Genomic DNA, 19,901 nt, shown 5'->3' on the forward strand with positions numbered 1-19,901 from the left:
AAGAAGAAAACATCACTTATCTATATTTGTTTAACTATGATGAATCAAGAAATTAGTAGGTTGATCTTGCATGACAGGCATGTTCAGATGTTGGTAGATCAGAGTTGAAGCAGCAGCTCCATGGTTTCATCAGGGTCCCAGGTACCTCCCATCTTTCTATTTTATTATCTTTAATGTGTGGTTTTCCTCCTTATAGGCACAATGGCTTTTGCACCCTGGATTTCACTACTATGATCCAGGCAGGAAGAAGAAGGAAGACCAAACATTAAAAGCCACATGCCAGCTGAATCTTTTTTTTTTTTTTTTTGGTATCAGAAAAACAATAGTTTATATGGAAGCCCCATTTAGTAGACTTATGCTCATATTCATATGAAGAAAAATTGATCTCAATTCTTACCACACACCATACCCAAAAATTAATTGACCATACACCTGAATGTAAATGAACTATACATTTTCTAAGAGAAAATATAGAAGACTATATTTGGGGGCAGGAAAATATTTATTAGGACACAGAAAATACTAAATAACAAAAATAAAGTAAAACAATAAATTACATTGCATCAAAATGAAAAGATTTGCTTGTCAAAATATATTGATTGGGAAGAAATATTAGCAACAAATACATCTGACAAAAGAGTTGTACCCCATAATATATAAAGAATTTCTACTGCTCAAAAATAAGACATATAACTCAGTTAAAAACAAATGCAAAAAATACTCAACATTTTTAGTTATCAGAGAAATGCAAATTGAAATCACAATAGGATATCACAAATCCAGGAGAATAACTAAAGTGAAAAAGACTGACATTGAATATTGGTGGGAATGTACAGCAGCTAGACTTCTCTTACATTGCTGGTTGGAATATAAAATAGCACAACCACTTTAGAAAACTGTGGAAGTTTCTTTATAAATTAAACATGTATTTACCTCATGAGGTAGCAATTTCACTCCTAGATATTTACTGAAGAGAAATGAAAACACATCCACAAACACACTTGCACAACAGACTTGTTGTGCAAACAGATTTGCACAGCAATGATCATAGCAGCTTTATTCATACTAGGCCATATGGATATGAACCCAATTAGAATGCCCATTAACAGGAGAATGGATTGTTGTGTATGTATACAATAGAAAACTACTCAGCAATAAAAAGAAATGAGCTAGTGATACATGCAACAGACAGCATGGACAAATGTCAAAATATAATGTTGAGTTAATTAAGCTGGACACAAAAGAATAGATAAATTTATATGAAAGTCTAGAACAGGCAAAAGTAATCTACACAGATAGAAATCAGAGCAGGGGTGCCTTTGGGAGAGGAAAATTGATTGTAAAGGGGAACAAAGGAACTTCCTGGGAATGATAAATGTTCTATATATTGTTTTGGCTGTGACTCTACCAATGGAAGCATTTGATAAAACTCACTGTATTGTACACTTATAAGGTGCATTTCATACTTTGTAAATTATACTCCAATTAAAAAAGAAAACCCAGGTACTACAAGACCACTCAGGTTATTACATGGAGAAGTGACTGATGCAGCCTAACCTAGAAAGCAGGGCAATAATTAGAAGATTACCATGGTTGGCTTAGACCAGACTGAGAGGTGGCCAAGTTCCAAATATATTTTGAAAGTGGGGTCAATAAGATTAGCTCATTGATTGACTATAAATGGTAAGAGGAAGAAATGAGTAAAGTCTGGTTCTTAGGTTTAACTCTTCATAGCTTGGTGAATAGTGATGCCATTTGCTAAAATGAGGAAGAAGCAGTGAAGAAGGAGGCTTGGGTAGGAGGGTATGAGCAGAGAAATCAACATTTTGGTTTTGAGCTTGAGATGCTTGTCAGACATGTACATGGAACTGTCGAGTAGGCAGAGTGGATATCATATTCGAGTAGAAGAGTGAAGTTTAGAGAAGAGATCAGGTACAAATATAAAATAGAAGCTGTGAGACTGGCTGAGATCCCCTGAAGAGTTAGGATAGATAGAGAAGAGGACAGATGGCTGGGACTGGCAGCTGGCATGTTTCCAGAGGTTTTGTAGGCGTGGGGAAGATCTGAAAACAGCAATGAGGAGCAAAGAGGGTCCCACTCGACCTCCACACCATGTAGTATGTAGCACGTGGGGAAGAAATGGCCATCTCTTAAGAGGGCTGCAGGGGAGAAGGTGAGCTCAGGGACTCAGCCAACTTTTTCATCTGCAAAATCCTCTGTATACTAGACCTCTTTTCTGAACAATTCTTTGCTCTTCTTGCTCTAACAAAAACTTAGCTGTCCCAGAATAGTGAGGCATAGTTTAGTTAGAACAACATAATTAAGGGTATATTCAAAGAATTTGGGGAGATACAGGATTTTGCTGATGACAGACTGTAAAGGACCCACTGGAAAGGTTGGAAGGATTGGGGAGAAGTGGGTGATTAGGCCACATTCTGGAATGCAGTATGGGTTTAAGAGATTGCATAATGGGAGAGGTGATCTAGGAGACTTTGGTGTCTGGTGGGTTATAATCATGTAGAGGCTAGTCCTGATGGTCTTTTGGATGTAATTGAATAATTATTTCTAACTGCGCCTTCCTCTTGGGACTGGTCACTTTGACAATTCCTGGTGGGGGGTAAGTGGTGTGGTAAATGGTATGGTAGATAGTGTGGCCTCAGGGAATGGTGGTCTTCCCAGGAACAGAATTCTGCGAGTCTTCCTTAAATCCTGCCATGATTGATAAGACTGAAGAAGGGAGTCTCACCAGGAAGCTGGGCCAAATCATGTCACACCTCTGTGGCCAGAGAAATGAGATTACAGAGACTACAAATGCCTGGAATTCAGGGATGGTGTGTGTGTGTATGTGTGTGTCTGAGCACATGGGCTATGGAGAAGAGGTTGCCACGAGTTACTAAGAGACAAGAGAGAAGGGTTGCTGAATGGCCAAATGCAGCATGCAGTCATTAGAGTCTCTTACCCAGCAACCAGCAATGACAATACTGTTGAGAAAGTGAATTTGGAAAGAGTGTGGGTGGATCTATGTAAACATATCCAAATTCTGAAAAAATAATAGGAAACATTAGTGAGTAAAAAAAAAAGTCACACAATTTGAGTGACAATATTATATTCTAATTTGATCAAGGATCATGTTGTATTTTTGTGTGTTTAAACACTTAACCATCACAAAGTCCTGAATTCTTTTTTTTTTTTTTTTTGAGATGGTGTCTCACTCTGTCGCCCAGGCTGGAGTGCAGTGGCGCAATCTTGGCTCACTGCAAGCTCCGCCTCCTGGGTTCACGCCATTCTCCTGCCTCAGCCTCCAGAGTAGCTGGGACTACAGGCACCTGCTACCATGCCTGGCTAATTTTTTTTGTATTTTTAGTAGAGGCAGGGTTTCACCGTGTTAGCCAGGATGGTCTCGATCTCCTGACCTCGTGATCCACCCGCCTCAGCCTCCCAAAGTGCAGTCCAGAACTCTTAATGTTGTGTTGTATCAATTTTGCTAACAGTTATGCTTGAATAGTATTGCTCGGAAGTAGCTGGTGACAATTTGTAAGATATATCTTTTCTTTTTCACAGGAAGAACTGAAAAGATTGCAGAATCCTCTAGAACAAGTTAATGATGGAAAATATTCATTTGAAAAGTAAGTAAAAAGTATTAAGTTAAATCATTTGCAAGGTTGGAAAGCTTGAGTAAAAAGAAAATCTTTCTGGTAAAAATAAGTAAGTAAATTGGACAGTTTCTTATGTTATCATTGTGGTCAGAGCCCAGAAATGTGGCTCATTTGAGATATAGGTAGATAAATGTATGACTAGTTGAGCAATGATACACAAGCTCTACTGCTTGACAGAGTAATACGATGCCTGGAAGATGTTTCTGGTGGTATGTCTGAGGGCTTGAAACTTAACTCTGACCTGTCTTAGTCTTTTAATCAGGGACATTTGTAGAAGGCAGGCACAAAATTTGTAAAAAGTGCAAAGCTAACACTAAGACTAACAGACTGAACATTCAAATTAACACTACAGAATGGGACAAAACTGAGCTAAAATAAAGCAAAAAAGAAGAGATGAAATTGTACAGAGATAAAAGTAAATATTTATAATATACCCTGTACTGTTGAACACTCACAGACTCATCAAATTCTGATTGTAGCCTTTTGATATAGGCATTATTATTTCCATTTCACGGATGAGGAAAAACAGGCTCAGAGAGGTTTCAGCAACTCCATGTATACTCAGCTAGTGAGTGGTGAGAATGGGAAATAAACCCGAGTTTGGTTGCCTCCAGAATCCTTGCTCTCAATCACTGGCTGAGCCCCAATGTACTCAGGACCAGTCAAGCTGGTTGGGTGTCATGCTTGGCTCTGGACACCACGTTTAAGAATCACATTGACATTCCCAAGAGTATTAGAAGAGGTCAATTAAAATTGTGAGAGTTCTGGAACCATGTGAAACTACTACAAAGAGCTGAGGATGTGTAGCTTGGAGAAAAGAAGTCTCAGAAGAAATGTAATAGCTGTCCTCAAACATTTGAAGGATGTTCCTATAAAAGAGAGGCTAAGTTGCTCTTCGTGCTCCAGAAAACAGAACAAGAGTCAATGAGTAGGATATATGGAGAAACAGCATTGTGACTCAGATAAGGAAAAACTTTTGTAAAATTTCAACCTACCCCCAAACAGAATGAACTTTGTTAAGAAGTGAGCCGTGGAGGGGCAGAAAGGCATCACACCTTTCCTCACTCATTATAAGGAGCACAGCCAACACTCCTGTAACAAAAGACAGGTTAACAAAAGAAAAGCACAACAAGCTTATTTAATCAGAGTTCTTTATTTTGTTTTATTTTATTTTTTTGAGATGGAGTCTCACTCTGTTGCCCAGGCTGGAGTGCAGTGGCACCATCTCAGCTCACTGCGACCTCCGCCTCCCGGGTTCAAGTGATTCTTCTGCCTCAGTCTCCTGAGAAGCTGGGATTACAGGCACGTGCCACCATGCCCGGCTAATTTTTGTATTTTTAGTAGAGTCAGGGCTTCACCGTGTTGCCAGGCTGGTCTCAAACTCCTGACCTCAAGTGATCCACCCACTCAGCCTCCCAAAGTGTTGGGATTACAGGTGTGAGCCACTGCGCCGGTCTATTTACTCAGGGTTCTATGTGACATGGGATCCTTCAGAAATGAAAACCCAGGGAAATTGTCCACTTTAATACTTAGTTTTGATGAAGAATGGACAGCCCTGTAGAAATGTGATTGGACAAAAAGGAAGGATCTACTGTATGAGATGGGAAAACCCAGCAAGTCTGTCAGTTCAGATTCTTCTTGGCCTCTCTGTGCAGCATTCCTTCCTCTTGGGCATGGGGCAAGAACCTCTGGAATGAGGGTCTTAGGACTCTCCGTCAGACTAGGTAGGTCAGAGAATTTGTTTATGACCAGATTTTATACAGAAAGGCAGGGGAAGGTTAGAGGAATATTTTTAGTTTTTGTAGCTTGTTTGGGGGAGAAGGGTTCTAGTTTCTATGACCTGCCTTGTGGAAGAGGAATTCTGGTTTTTATGGCTTGCATCATGGAAGAAAGAGGGGCAGGGACAGAAGGGCAAGAGAAGGTCAGAGAGAAAGTGACTTTGCTTCTGAGGCCTTTTCTCCTTCGGTTCAAAGAACTCAGCATGCCAAACACCACACTTTACAGTATGCGCTGAGCCCCAGTAGCTGATAAGATACTGGAAGTGCCCAAGAAGAGTGTAAATGACCATACATCTGAAATGTTGTTAAGAAATATCCTGGAAAATTGAAAACTTTGGGTCTGATGCCTCTTTCTACTCTTTCTTAGCTTTGTCAGTCCAGACAAAATTTTTAACCGTCTTGAGCCTCACTATACTCATCTTTAAAAATGAGAATAGTAGTCTTGACTTGACAGTCTTTTTGAGAGCATTAAATGAGACAGCCCATGATAGACTGATACCTTCAATGCTGGCTCCTTTCCTTTCCATCTGGGCAAGGGTTTGGGCAAGACAATCTCAAAGGTTCATTCCATCTGCACGATCCTAAGAATCTGGCATGTCATCAGATTGAAAGGAAGTTTCAGCCCTTTGACCAAATGAAGTTTCTGCTCATTTATTTTTATTATGCCTGCTCTCGTTAATATGAATAAATAAGAATAAAATAGTAGAATTTCCCTCCACCACCACCGTCACTAGCTATATGTAAACAATAACTAAAGAGTTTTTTGCTGACAGTAGAATGAAGACTTTTCTTTTATAGAGATTACTGTTGTAATGACATTAGATCTAGATCAGTTATTTTTCACCTTGGCTGCACTTAGAATCAGCTGGGGAGCTTAATAAAAATGCCCTGGCTTAAGCTCCACTCTAGAAAAATTGAATTAGATTCTCAGGGGATGAGGCCCTGGAATCAGTATTTCTTAACATCTTCCTTCATGTAGCTCTAACGCGGAGTTGGGTTTGAGAACCAGTAGTGAAAATATATTTTAGACTCATTTCACTTATTCAATAATCTCCTCATGCAGCTTAATTCTCCAAGGACACACTTTCTGTATGATGTTTGGCCCATTTATTTATTAAACCTGGCCATGGTGGTTTTTCATTATTGATTTTTTTTTTTTTTTTGAGATGGGGTCTTGCTCTGTCACCCAGGCTGGAATGCAGTGGTGTGATCTTGGCTCACTGCAACCTCCACCTCCTGGGTTCAAGCAACTCTCCTGCCTTAGCCTCCTTAGTTGCTGGGATTATAGGTGCCTGCCAACACACCGGCTAATTTTTGTATTTTTAGTAGAGACAGGGTTTCACCGTGTTAGCCAGGCTGGTCTCGAACTCCTGACCTCAGGTAATCCACGTGCCTTGGCCTCCCAAAGTGCTGGGATTACAGACATGAGCCACTGCGCCCAACCCATTATTGATCTTAACATAGGAAATGAAGTTTTTTTTGTTCTGCTAACTGACCACAATTCTATATTAAACCTCTCACTAACACCAGCATGTATCTTTCTCAACTGTCTGCTCTCAGGAAGATATTTGAAAATTAATGGTATATATGTGGGCTTCCATCTGCCCCACACTACTCTTTCCGCTTTATTATCCAGAGGCCTGGGAAAGCTAAAACCTTCTGGAAATGACCAGTTTGTTTTGTGTGCTTATTTTTTTTCAATCCCGATTGAGGAATTCCCGCAATGGGAATTAAATACTTCCTTCAAAGCACATGGGCCCATGGGGGTAACCTTTCCTTTCATGCTTGTCCAGGACAGAGAGAAAACAAGCAGTGACCACCAGCCCTAACAACTATACCCATTTGCCTGGAATTCTGGAGATTTTTTTGGTCTGTTTCAGGTCAGAACTATGTCCTTGAATGCTGTCAAATTTGATTGAAAAATTGGTGTACTTTGAGTGAGCAGATTAGGCATTTCGTTATAGCTGCAGCTGACTTAGGTGCTGATGTAAATCATCTCAGCTACTTGAAATGACCATAAGTTAAGTGATAGTGGTGTCAGAACAGTTGATTGGTTATTCTCCCTTGGAACATTACATTTATTCTGAATGCTCAACAGGGTTTTGTGGTAGACAGTTAGTGTGAAGGGGAGGGAAGCTGCAGCTCCATACTATCTGAGACCATTGGCAGAGCCAATCAAGTGCATTTGTGTACACACACACACACACACACACACACACACACACACACACACACGAGCTTAGCGAAGCTTGGCATGTGCCAATAAACAGAGAAGAGCAATTGGTAAGGCCATTAATTGGAAGGCTACTTATGACTCCGTTGTTTAGGAAAATCACTTATTAACTTAAGTAAGACCTTAGGCTGACTGCCATATTTTTGTAAATATTAAATCAGCCTGGGTTTCTGGTAGGAGATGTGTGATTGCAAGTCACACATTGTACTGAGGAGTAATCATTTTATTACCCACAGACAATTATTGATGGAATGAACTAAAGCTATCAGATTTAAACCAACAGGTATTGGTAGTTTATAGTTTGGTGAGGATATATAAATTATACCCCCAAATTAGCAAACGTGTTAATATTATGAAAGTTTTATTTTCTTTATGAAAACATTAGCTCTGTCTTTGTTGCATATCTACAGACCCTACAATATATAACTTTATTGCTTAATTTGTAATTAATAAGTAATAAGAGTCTTAAAGTATCCTTGTCATAAGTCTGTATATATAATATATAGAATTATAAAAATAAGACTTTCTGTGTTAGTCCTTTCTCACACTGCTATGAAGAAATACCTGAGACTGGGCAATTTATAAAGAAAAGAGATTTAATTAACTCACATTTCCACGTGGCTGGGGGCGCCTCAGGAAACTTGCAATCTCGGCAGAAGGCACCTCTTCACAGGGCAGCAGGAGAGAGAATGAGTGCCCAGCAATTGGGGGAAGCCCCTTATAAAACCATCAGATCTTGTGAGAACTCACTATCATGAGAACAGCGTGGGGGAAACTGCCCCCATTATTCAATTATTAGATTATCTCCACCTGGTCTTGTCCTTGACATGTGGGGATTATTACAATCCAAGGTGAGATTTGGGTGGGGAGAGAGTCAGATCATATCACTTTCTATGCCCACCTACCCAGGATTAGGTTCCTCCGTGATTCTCCTTTAATAATATCTGTCACACTTGCAAATACTCGTGTAATGTTCATGTTCTCCTAGATTGTGGGACCACAGGAACAGGGACCATGTCTAGTGTTTTCACCATTTTATCCTCCATGCTTTGCATCATTCCTGCCACACAAGAGACATTAAATATATGTGTAGAATGAGTGATTAACAATGAATTAGTAATGGACCCTGAATACCAATGGCACAGAGTAAACAAGAGTGCTTCCTTGCCCCTCAACAATCAGGCTGAGTAACCCCAAGCTATCTTGGGGTGCTGACACCACCTACTTGTCATGTAGGAATTTATGTGCTCTCCTATGTTTTCCCTACCACCTGGACATTCCTTTCTAAAAAGAAAAAAATACATTTGTGATTCTAAGGAATCTCTCCAGCACAATTTTTTTCTTTTTTTCCCTTTTCTTTACTACCACCATATTCCTAGTCCTCATAACCTGGACTATTTGAATAGCTTTCTAACTAGTTTTATGTCACTCTCCTTGCTCACTCCCACCACAAATCATCCTTAAACCCTCCATTTATCATATTTCCCTGCTCCAAATGCATGGAGCTCCCTGCTGCAATAGATTATGATCTACAGTGTGAAAAGCTTTTCACACTGTAGATCATAATCTATTGATGGTTTGTTAAATAAATTTGGTGGGTCACCACTGACCTCTTAAAAAAAGTTTCAAATATAATTCAAAAATCAAAGTATATCACATGTAGTTGGGGGAGTAATGTTTCTTGAAATTTTTATTGCACACACACACACACCCCCCTACCTTACCACATGCACGAGTATTGAATTGGGATGTTAAATGTATTACCTATGAAAACTTCAGTCAGTGGGATTAAGTTTAATAATCCTGATATTAAAAAATACTCCAACCAGTGCCTTCTGGTGGAGAGAGCAGTGAGATGTGAGTTTTATTGGGGTTCCTCCTGTACAGTAAATTTAACATTATCTCTCCAAGCTTCAGATTTTTCAGCTGTACAGTGGGGAAAGTGACTTAGTTAATGGAAGTTACTGTGATAAATAAGATAATGCACATAAAATGTCTATGACAGTGTGTTATACACATTATGGGACCAGTAACTATTAGCTTTCTGCTAATCAAAGCCTATTTCCTTTTGTTCTCCTATTTTTTTCATCCACTTCGACCAAATTTCTCTTTATTTTCTAAAAATATCCTTTGAATGTTTTCACCTCTATTTGTTTTATTGTCTTCCTCATATGTTGCCCTTCACTCTCAACTTACCTACTTCCTATCCGTCCTTCAAAACTCATCCCAAGAGCTGCCTTCTCCATGAAGCCCTTCTTGATCGTTGTAGCACTAAGAGTGCTATAAGCTCACTGAAAGCAGTGATCATTTCTCTATAGCCCTCTGCCTTCCTACAGGTCAGAGATCCATGCTTTGTTCCCAGTGGAAGCCCTGAAACGGCTTACAAATGAAAGGAGGAAAGGTCCAGTGGCAGTGGTACTACTGGGGATGAGTAAGGTCTTCTCTACAACTTACTAGTTGGCCAGTATCATGGAATTTATAACCATATCCTTGTGTTTTTTCTCCCCCTGAAATTGTCCAATATGCTCCTTTTCTTTTCTCTTAAAGGAAATGATTTTCATACCATAGCTATGAATGTTAGTTGAGAACAGCAAAAGGACAACAGAAATAAAAGTCAAAGCCACTTTTTTTTTCATGATATGGTTACTCATCCATCATCCATCAACAGGAACTTTAATAAATTAAAATAAACAAAATTGAATCTATATCTTATTTTACACATAAGTATAAATTAGCAGTATTATTGCTATAAATGTTAACCTTCTGGATTGGGAGATATTGAGACATTATTTCTGTTTCTAGTCACCAGCTGGCCATGGATGCAGAGAATAATATTGAAAAGTATCCCCTCAATCTACAGCCCTTGGAATCAAAGGTGAAAATGTAAGTTATTTCAAAGTATAAATTAAGCAATTAGTTCTAGTTTTATGAATTCCTGAATAAATCTGGAATTTTCGGGCACAACAGTTATGCATCTTTATTTTACATTCGTGTGCTGCACATTATTTCCTCCCTCTTCTAAGCAGGAACACAGCTACTTTGGGTACACAGCACCATCTACTGGGTAGTACAGGGAATTATTTGCTTGCCATTATTTTTACCACTTTTTGGTTTTTCCATTTCTTGTCTAGTACAATCCTTTAACTTCCACTAGCATTTTCCTTTGCCTTTCATCTTAGTAACTTGGTGGTTAATTCTATCTTTGAACAATTTGGTTATTTCCACCTCAAGCCATCTATGTATCACACACACACACACACACCCTTTTAAAAATCCTCTTCTTTCTATTTCAGCTTCTGTTCAATTATTTTGGGAAAATGTTTCTTCTCTTCTTTTTTTCTCACTTCTTATCCTTTTCTTCTTATTGTCTGTTAAGATACCCAAATGTAAGCCTCCTCCCCCATTATAAATGACTATTACCTTAAAATAGTGCTAACAACATCTCAATATTAACAAAATGAAACTAACAAGATCCAAATTGAGAAAGACTTTATTATAGAACAAAATATTAACCTTCTAAAACCATTTTAAGTAGAGAAGGGGCCTGTTATAATTACCTTGGAAGCAATTTCAAAAATATTTATGACCGTTTTCCGAGATCTTTTCCTGTTCTGATTTTCCTTCAGAAGCATATATGAGAAATGCCAGTGAGTGTATATTTAATCTCTCTCCCCACCCTCTCCCTCACAAACACACACAAACACACACACACACACTCACACACTCAGTATAACACTCCGAGAAGCATGAGAATTTAAACGAGAATGTTAACATATCTGAGCTTGGCCAGAATCACTGATCTGTTTTTTAAAGTGCAAGGAGGAATCTTTTAGAAAAGAAATCACCCTAAAGAAGGGCACCTTGAGGTGTGTACAACTTTGAACAACACCAAGTTGTTGCTGGACTTAGGAACTAAAACAGAAATCACACAAATACATAATATCCTGCTGGATAAAAGCAAATACCAATACATACCCCTGTAAATCTATGTTAACCTTGGTCACCAGTAAAAAGCTTGCCTCTGCATGAGCATAGAAGGCTACCCCTCAAGATAAAGTCCAAACAAGACTTCTGAACCAGTGGGGTGCCCAGCTAGAAAGTTCTGTGTCACACTTACTAAATACATAATGAATCAGGCTATCGAATCATTTTGTGTAAGCAGTGTGTCAGCCTCACTACACAGGGCATTAGTTTGCAAACATAGGTTGCTTTATCATTGGGAATTTTCTCATTAAGATAAGGTTCTATTAAATGAAAATGTGCTGGTGAAAGAAAAGTTGGTGTATTACAAATTAGAGTGTTTAATGTGAATGCTGAAATTAAGTTAGAAAAATTCCTGGGTCTTTTTCAGTTCCCATCACCTTCAATATGTAGGGGCTGTGTGGTAGGTAGCAGGAGAAGGACTAGGCAGAGAAAAAAATCTCTGTGCTTCAGATTCCAGCCAGCTCAGAGAGCCTGAGATTTTATATTTGTTGATTTGTTGGAGGAGTCTCAGCTCAAAGAGGTGCAAACAGAATGGTTTTTATCTCTTCTAATAATTCTGAATCCCATTTCTGCTCACTGGAGAGAAAGGAGGGAGAGAAAACTTAATCTTGCCCAACAATAGAACTTGAGTCCCATTGGAGAGTTTAGTCTAGTTCAGTGACTTTTGTCTAATCTGGTTATTAAATTCTTAACTCTCGTGGCAGGTTGAAAATCTCCTCTCTGCATACATGAGACCTTTTCTACAGCTGAGTACTCTGCTTCCTTCCTTTCCCTCTCCTCTTTCTATCTCCCCTTCTCTCCTCCCTCCTTCTCCCTTCCCTCCTTCTCCCTTCCCTCCTTCTCCCTTCCCTCCTTCTCCCTTCCCTCCTTCTCCCTTCCTTTATCAGTGTTACCTCTCCCACCCCCATGGACTAAATACCAAGACTGCCCCAGGTTTCCTATGAATAGATGGCAGACGCTTTCGCTCTCAGCAGTTGTTTCCTTTAACAACTGTCCTATGTTTTGGGACTCTGAGGGAAGGGGTCATTGGGTCTCCTGTAACCCCCCCAATAGTATAGGCTGCACATCCTCAATGGGTTTGTGCCCCTTGCTCTGCGGGGGCTTTGCCCCATGATGCACCAAGCAGTGCCTTCCTCCAGCTGACTGTGGCATCTTCAACAGGGACAATCTTGGGATATTCTCATTCCTGCTTTCCAAGAGAAGTTTTTTTAGTTCTGAAGAGCATTGGGTATAAAAAATGTGCCCTTGTCCCAGGTACCACGGTCACCCTGTATTATCACAGGCTTTCTCTTAGGGTCTTTTGACTTCTTTTGGTGGGGACCAACTGAGAGTCTATCTTCTCCTGGGGGTAGAGGGAAGTGAGGGTCAGTCCACCATAAAATCCCCTCTCCTGAAGGCTCTCCTTTCCCCTCCATGATGAGAAAAGAGTAAACAGTTCCCATACAGGGTGTCTGGCTAGTCTAGTGCCTGCAAGCCCTGAGGGGGATGGAGGTGCTGTGGCAAGGCAATCTCTGAATGTAAAAGAGAGGAAAGATGAGACCTGTTCTCAGGTGTGGACTGCCTTCACTGTCTACCTGTGGGAATCCCAGGATGGGGTCAGAATAGCAGGAAAGGGTCTCAGATGGTTCCTCGTACTCAGGACATCGTGAAAAGGAAAGAATTTATAAGAAAGTGTAAACCTGCATGTGGCAGTGCAAAGTATCAGTGGCAGGAGGCAGAGGCCTGTCAGAAAGTGTGGCTCAGTGAAAAAATGTGTGAGTGTCAGGGAGGGTGTGTGTATCAAAGTTGAAGGGAGTGTCACAAAGGGTCCATTACCTGGTTCATGAATGCAACTGTTAAGAGGTAATTTTGAGTATTAGACCAGAGGATCAAAAGAGTGCATCAAAAGGGCAAAAGCAATCAAGATCGTATGGCTATTAATGAAAAGGCATTTGGGGGAGGTAACAGGCAAGTTCTCTGAAGATTAAACAAAGGCAAGCCTCTCAAGTCAGAAAATTTGTGAAAGTAAAAGTAATAGTGAAAGCACCAAAAGGAAGGCTCTCTGAGCAACTCTAAGGCTAAAGATGAATGTGTTCCTAAGAGCCTTAAGGCTGGAACAAGCTTTGGGGGATGAAGGTGCACAGCAAAGGAATGCAGGCTTAGTGAGAAGGCCTCGCAGCACAGGCAGAGGTGGGCTCCCCCAGCCCCAACAGGCTGCTGCCCTCCACCTTGTAATTCACTCTTTTCATGTTGTAGCAAGATCTAAAACAGATCTTCCTAATACAAACCCTCATGTAAAAGTTGTTCATTAGCTATGTGCGATCCCCCAATCCCCTTCCGTACATTTTTAACAATGTATTTACTTTGTGATGGAACAACATAGAGATGTATTGAATACAAATTGCTTTTTTGAAAGTCAGCTCAATAAATATGCTCAATCCCTCTCCTGATTTTTATTATTATATTTGATTTTGTAATGAAACAACATTTAGGTTCTATAAAGGAGAGAGGGGGGCAGAGAGAGAGAGAGAAAGACAGAGAGACAGAGAGAGATAGCATTCCCAAAAGAACTTTAAAGATGTTTAGTAAACCCTTATTAAATTGCATTTGAGAGTAATACATTTCTACTTTAGTCAAAAATTTAATTAAAAGAAGATATGAGAGAAGAGTGGTTGAGAGCACAGACTTTGGAATTTGAGTAACTTAGGTTCAAATCCCAGCTCTGCTTTTTACCTGCTGTGTGACCTTGGGAACACCAGTGGCCTCTCTGGGCCTCAGTTGCACTCCTCTGTAAAACGAGAATGCTAACATGTCTTATTAAATTGTAGTCAGCTTTCAATGAGAAAATTCAAGACTAGACATTTAGTCTACTGTATTTTTTCCATGCAAACATACCTTTTTCAAACATATTTTTATGTCCACTTGGGCTAATAAAATATTGCCAGGAGGGATCCTTAGATGATTTGTACAGGTGACTTCAAAGTATTTGAAAATGTTTGATATGTCCTGTCCTTAAGTAATTATAATAGTTTATCTAGGAGCTCTATTTGTCAAGTTTGGGCTAAGTAATTTACATACATTATCCTTGACTTCTTGCAGGGGTTACAAAGAAGTTATTCTTACTCCTATTTTATGGATAAGCAAGAGGGAGGCCAGTGTGTTTAGTATTTTGTCTAAAGCTACAGCTCATGAGAGGTAAACTAGGCAAGAACCTCTATGACTCTAAGCACACTTTATCATGAGATAAAACTTTTTCTTCTTTGAGATATTTCTGGGATGCAATGTTAGAAGAATTACATTTGTTAATCACCTACTTGTCATATATCCCAGAACTGTGGAGTGGTCACTGCCCTCAAGGATTTTACATTCTAGTGGGGGAAGAGGACTTGTTTGAAAAGAAGCATTTGGATTAGCCTAATCTGATACTCTTCTTTTTGGATGTTTAATAGTATTGCAGGACCACTATTTTCTTTCTTAGACTCAGTAACCCTGGGTGCATTATTTCTGAAGCACCTTCTCAGTCCTCATAAAGAAAAGAGTGTTATAGATCCAGGACCCAAATTGCCCAAATTCTCATGTGTGAGAACATTGGCATTCTTGACAGTCTGCAAAGTTATGGGTATTTGAGAAGAGACCTATGGAAAGAGCCAAGACAGCATAGGCCCTGGTGCATAGGAAGCATCATCCATCAGTGTGGCAGTGAAGTCGAGAGCTACAAACTGGGCGGATGCCGGAGTGGAGGGGAAGCAGGCTGGAAAGAGAGGGCAGTTTCTGTGGGAAACCTGCCTGTTGCATGCAGTGGCCCCGTATTGACATTTGAACAAGTTTGTATCAGGATACAGGGTTGGGATAGATAACAAATGATGCAAATATGATATATCTGTTAGGATAGCTTTTAGCTAGCTGCATATAGAAAAATCAACTAACAGACTGAAATAAGTAGGGGTTCTACTTCTCCACTCACAGTCAGTATATGACAAGCCAAACCCACTGTCTCCATCCTGCTTCTCTATTTCTGCCTTTTGCTGAACCTTAAGGAGGGAACAAACGTAATGGGGAGGCAGGGATCTGCTCTGAGTGTTGGGAATGATGATCAGTTCCCATCTTGTTTCCTGAGACCGGCCAGGACTGTTTGGTTGTAAGTATCAGAAACTCAGCTCAAACTAATTTATAGATGTAAAAAAGATCATATTGAATCACATAACAGAAATACCCATGGTCTAACGTGCTTTAAGCACACTGAAACCCGGGCGATTGGGCAAGGTTATCAGGCATCTGTCTTTCTTCTTCTATAAACTCTGCTCTTTCCATGATTCATTCTCATGTGGGCTCTCACAACATTGCAACAAAGTGGCCACTGCCAGCTCTAGGCTTGCAGGTAGTTTCAGGTCTACTTGCTGAAACTTTAGATGAAAAAGAGGGCCTTTTTCTCATAGTCTCAGTACAATCCCCAGAGCAGCCTTTAATAGACCTGGCTTAAACCATGTGTGCATCTCCAGACTGAACCAACCACGGCCCTCTGGCTAGTCAGCTCGGGGGAATGGGCCACCCTCTACAGTGATAGGGTAGGATCTGTTTCATCCAAAGCTCGTGGGTAGAGAGTTGGTGGATCCGCAAAACCAATGAAAAGGAGAAATTAATATTGGGCACGCAAAATCTACCCATGTGATAATCATGGTGCCTCCCTCACAGCTCACTTGTGGTAAGGATTGAATGAGAGAATCAACACAAAAAAGAGCTCTATGTATATCAGCTATTGTTTCCAAGATACTCAGATTCAATGTATCCTCTCTGATGGTGTCCTCTTTTGTCCATCCCTAAATTCAGCCTACTTGAGTTATAATGTATTTTGAATTTTTTATAATTGTTTGGTAACATATACAAAATAGTACTTTCTCATAAAAAATCAAGATTTCTGGCTGTTCTTGAAAAGTTGAAACCAATTATCAACTGCACCAAAGCAGGGTTGCCCACACTGCCCAGTCTGCGCCCCACTGCACAGTCTGCCCCCAGCCTGACCCCAGGTGGCTTCTGAGAGCCTCTTGCCATCTTTGTAGCCTCAGACTTACTGCTCTTCTCTGGGATCCTCCTGCTTCCTGCCTGGTGTCTTCACTTCTGTGCCTTTGCCCAAAGATCTTCTTCCTCTCCATCAATCTCAATCCCATCCATGCTTTAGGACGAATTAAAATACTAGGACTCCCTCAAGCCTTCTCTAAGCACCCTAGCTCTCTGGGAACCCTCTCCTCTCCTCTTCTAGATAAACATATGCATTGGCAACCTGGACTGCACAGGCTGTGAGTCCCCCAAGTGGCTGTGAGTGCATGACAGAGCCAACTGCACTGTAAAACACACAGGGATATACAGAAAAAGGGCAGAGGCAGGCAGATTGTGCCACCCCTGCTATAAGAGAAGATACACAGGAACTGACCTAGCAAAAAAAAAAAAAATTGTTGAAAATGTATTTGTCATCTGTTTAGAAGTAAACCCTTACACTTTATTTATAATTCAAAATATAGGAGCACACAACATGTGCTTTCTTACTTCAACAAGCCTTTAAAGAATTATAATGAATAGCATTGTCTAGTTTCAAAAAAAAATGTCAAGGTAGTGGATAATTTACTCTGTAGCCACAAAGGAGACTTGTGAACAGGAATTATGGTAAATCTAGGAGAAGAAGGCTGAAAGTGATTCCTTATGATTGAGAGATGAGGTGCTTCTAAATTTTACTTTAGTTCCCTATTACAGTAAAATAACATCTGGAGATGGTATTAAGACAGCTTAATATTGGAACAATTTAATCTTTGAAGGTCATGTTGTAGGAATCGCCAAGGGGAGTAAATAACATGTAAACACTTTTCTATGATACAGAGAATAACATAGCATAGTTCCATCATTAAAAAACCATGTAGCAATTTTGGGTAATAGCCTGGTGTGACATGATGGCCCTGTCATTTTTTGACCCCAAATGCTAATTTAAAGACTTGTCCAGCTTATCATCTAGTCCTTAAAACTGTAATTATGGCCGGGCGCGGTGGCTCACGCCTGTAATCCCAGCACTTTGGGAGGCCGAGGCGGGCGGATCACGAGGTCAGGAGATCGAGACCATCCTGGCCAACACGGTGAAACCCCGTCTCTACTAAAAATACAAAAAAAAATTAGCCGGGCGTGGTAGCGGGTGCCTGTAGTCCCAGCTACTCGGGAGGCTGAGGCAGGAGAATGGCATGAACCCGGGAGGCGGAGCTTGCAGTGAGCCGAGATCGCGCCACTGCACTCCAGCCTGGGCGACAGAGCGAGACTCCGTCTCAAAAAAAAAAAAAAAAAAACTGTAATTATGAAGGACAAGTAGTAATGGGAAATACATATATCATATTATAGTATGTTTTAAAAATAATAAGATCGTGTAATAAATTGTTTTCACATATGTGGATGACTATAAAATAAATATTACAAAAAAAAACTCCTGTATTAAGAAAGTCAGTGGGTGCACAGATGTTTTAAATACATATTTTAAAAGTACTTAATATTGTCACCTTATAAATTAGAAAAGAAAAGGATATCCATTAACTAGGAAGAAAATAATATTGTCTTCTTAATATCTGACTTAAGGAGAACTGGTATGCCAATTTCCAAATTCCATAAAACCAGGAGGGAGAAGAGGATGTTTAAGTGCAAATTCCTTTGCAAACCTCTCATCTCAGTTTTGCCCAATGTTATTTGGTTCTTTAGAGGTGTCACACCGCCCTCTGGTGTTCAACAAGCTAAAATGTAGTATCTCAAATGGCCACTATATTTTCTTTTTGTATGTTCTGAATAATGAAGACGATTTAAAGGGAAAAAAGGACAGTGTAGAATACCTCAAAGTCCTATAAAGTTGTGGGTGTTCTATTGGTTGTCAACATTTTCTAATTTTTAGACTGCCTTTAAAACGTTACACATTCTGAGCTCTTGACAGGCAGGTTTAGAGACTTTAGGAACCTTCAAGCGGCAGAACTTGTTAGCTGGGCTCTGGGATATCCCAAGCAACTCAGAGGATGTGAACATCACCGACAGCTTCCTTAAGTTCACTCCTCCCTGATATAATGGGTCTTGAAGAAGCAAGAAGACCACCAAACTCAGGCAGGCAATCTTACGGGACTCCCTTTCCCATTCTGCTTAAAATCTTTAAGCCAAAGAAAAACAGAGAAATAAAAATGCACTTTGAGCAAGATTTCATAATAAAACAGTGACCAAATATAATTCAAATTCGGGCCAGATTCTGCTTTAGTGAGGCTTGAAGTATGTATAATCTGAAGAGTCCTTTAAAAAAAAACTCTAAAAATATCTTATTTTTACAATTCTATACAAATCATGAAGAGCCCCTCATCAGGATCTTGGAAGAGGCTCCTGGCCTTTAAGTAAGAACCCCTAAAGCTTAAGTTTCCTAGCTTCAGGGAATTGGCTACTGACCCAAAAGTATTGTTTGCACTACAGTTGATGGACTTTTCCTTGAGCATTGTAATTCCCAGACCTTTAATAAATTAGGGAAAATATACAGATTCAATAATGTGGTCACATTTTTTTTTGTTATTTATATGCTGTGACCATTGAGAATTGATGATCTTTGAACTATTCCAGCCAAATGAGAATAAATAAGTTTGTTGATTCAGAAACAACTTTAATGACATAGGTTGTGTGTGAAAGAATTACAGAGATCAGATGCTTCCAGGAGTTTAGAAGAGATAGTGATAGAATTAATACAGCTATCTTAAACTATTTTAAAAGGCTGAATCCTAACAACTAGTCTGCATTAACTGTTAACTCCCAGAAGAGGTTAGACTGTGTTCAGTGACCCCCCCCTCCATGAAAATCGAGATGTTAATCTCAAAGATCCCAAGCCAGTCTGATATGATTTGGCTCTGTGTCCCTACCCAAATCTCACCTTGAATTGTAATGATCCCCGCATGTTGAGGGTGTGACCAGATGTAGACAATTGAATCATGGGGCAATTTCCCCCATGCCGTTCTGTTGATAGTGAGTTCTCAGGAGGTCTGGTGCTTTTACAAGGGGCTTCCCCCTTTACTCAGCAGAGGTGCCTTCTGCCATGATTGTAAGTTTCCTGAGACCTCCCCAGCCATGCAGAACTGTGAGTCAATTAAACCTCTTTTCTTTATAAATTACCCATTCTCGGGTATTTCTTCATAGCAGCATGAAAACGGACTAATACACAGTCCATGGGGGAATCACTTAGCTTATATTAAGAAGAGGTTTCCGTTATCCTGAGCAGAAGATAAT

At 40.0% G+C, this 19,901-nt stretch overlaps 1 protein-coding gene across 2 annotated transcripts in view; it reads left to right on the plus strand.

The window, feature by feature from the left end:
• The window catches only part of IQCJ (IQ motif containing J), a 199,301-nt gene that overhangs the window by 169,201 nt on the left and 10,199 nt on the right, over positions 1–19,901 (plus strand). Inside the window, exons 2-3 of one of the 2 annotated variants that reach the window (XM_063806363.1) lie at positions 3,562–3,626; positions 10,470–10,550. In XM_063806363.1, the coding sequence (XP_063662433.1) occupies positions 3,562–3,626; positions 10,470–10,550 (146 nt within the window). The remainder of the gene's footprint in view (positions 1–3,561; positions 3,627–10,469; positions 10,551–19,901) is intronic. The other variant, XM_054680286.2, reaches the window with a different exon arrangement.

The sequence above is a fragment of the Pan troglodytes genome, chromosome 2 (assembly GCF_028858775.2).
Source record: "Pan troglodytes isolate AG18354 chromosome 2, NHGRI_mPanTro3-v2.0_pri, whole genome shotgun sequence".
NCBI lineage: Eukaryota > Metazoa > Chordata > Mammalia > Primates > Hominidae > Pan > Pan troglodytes.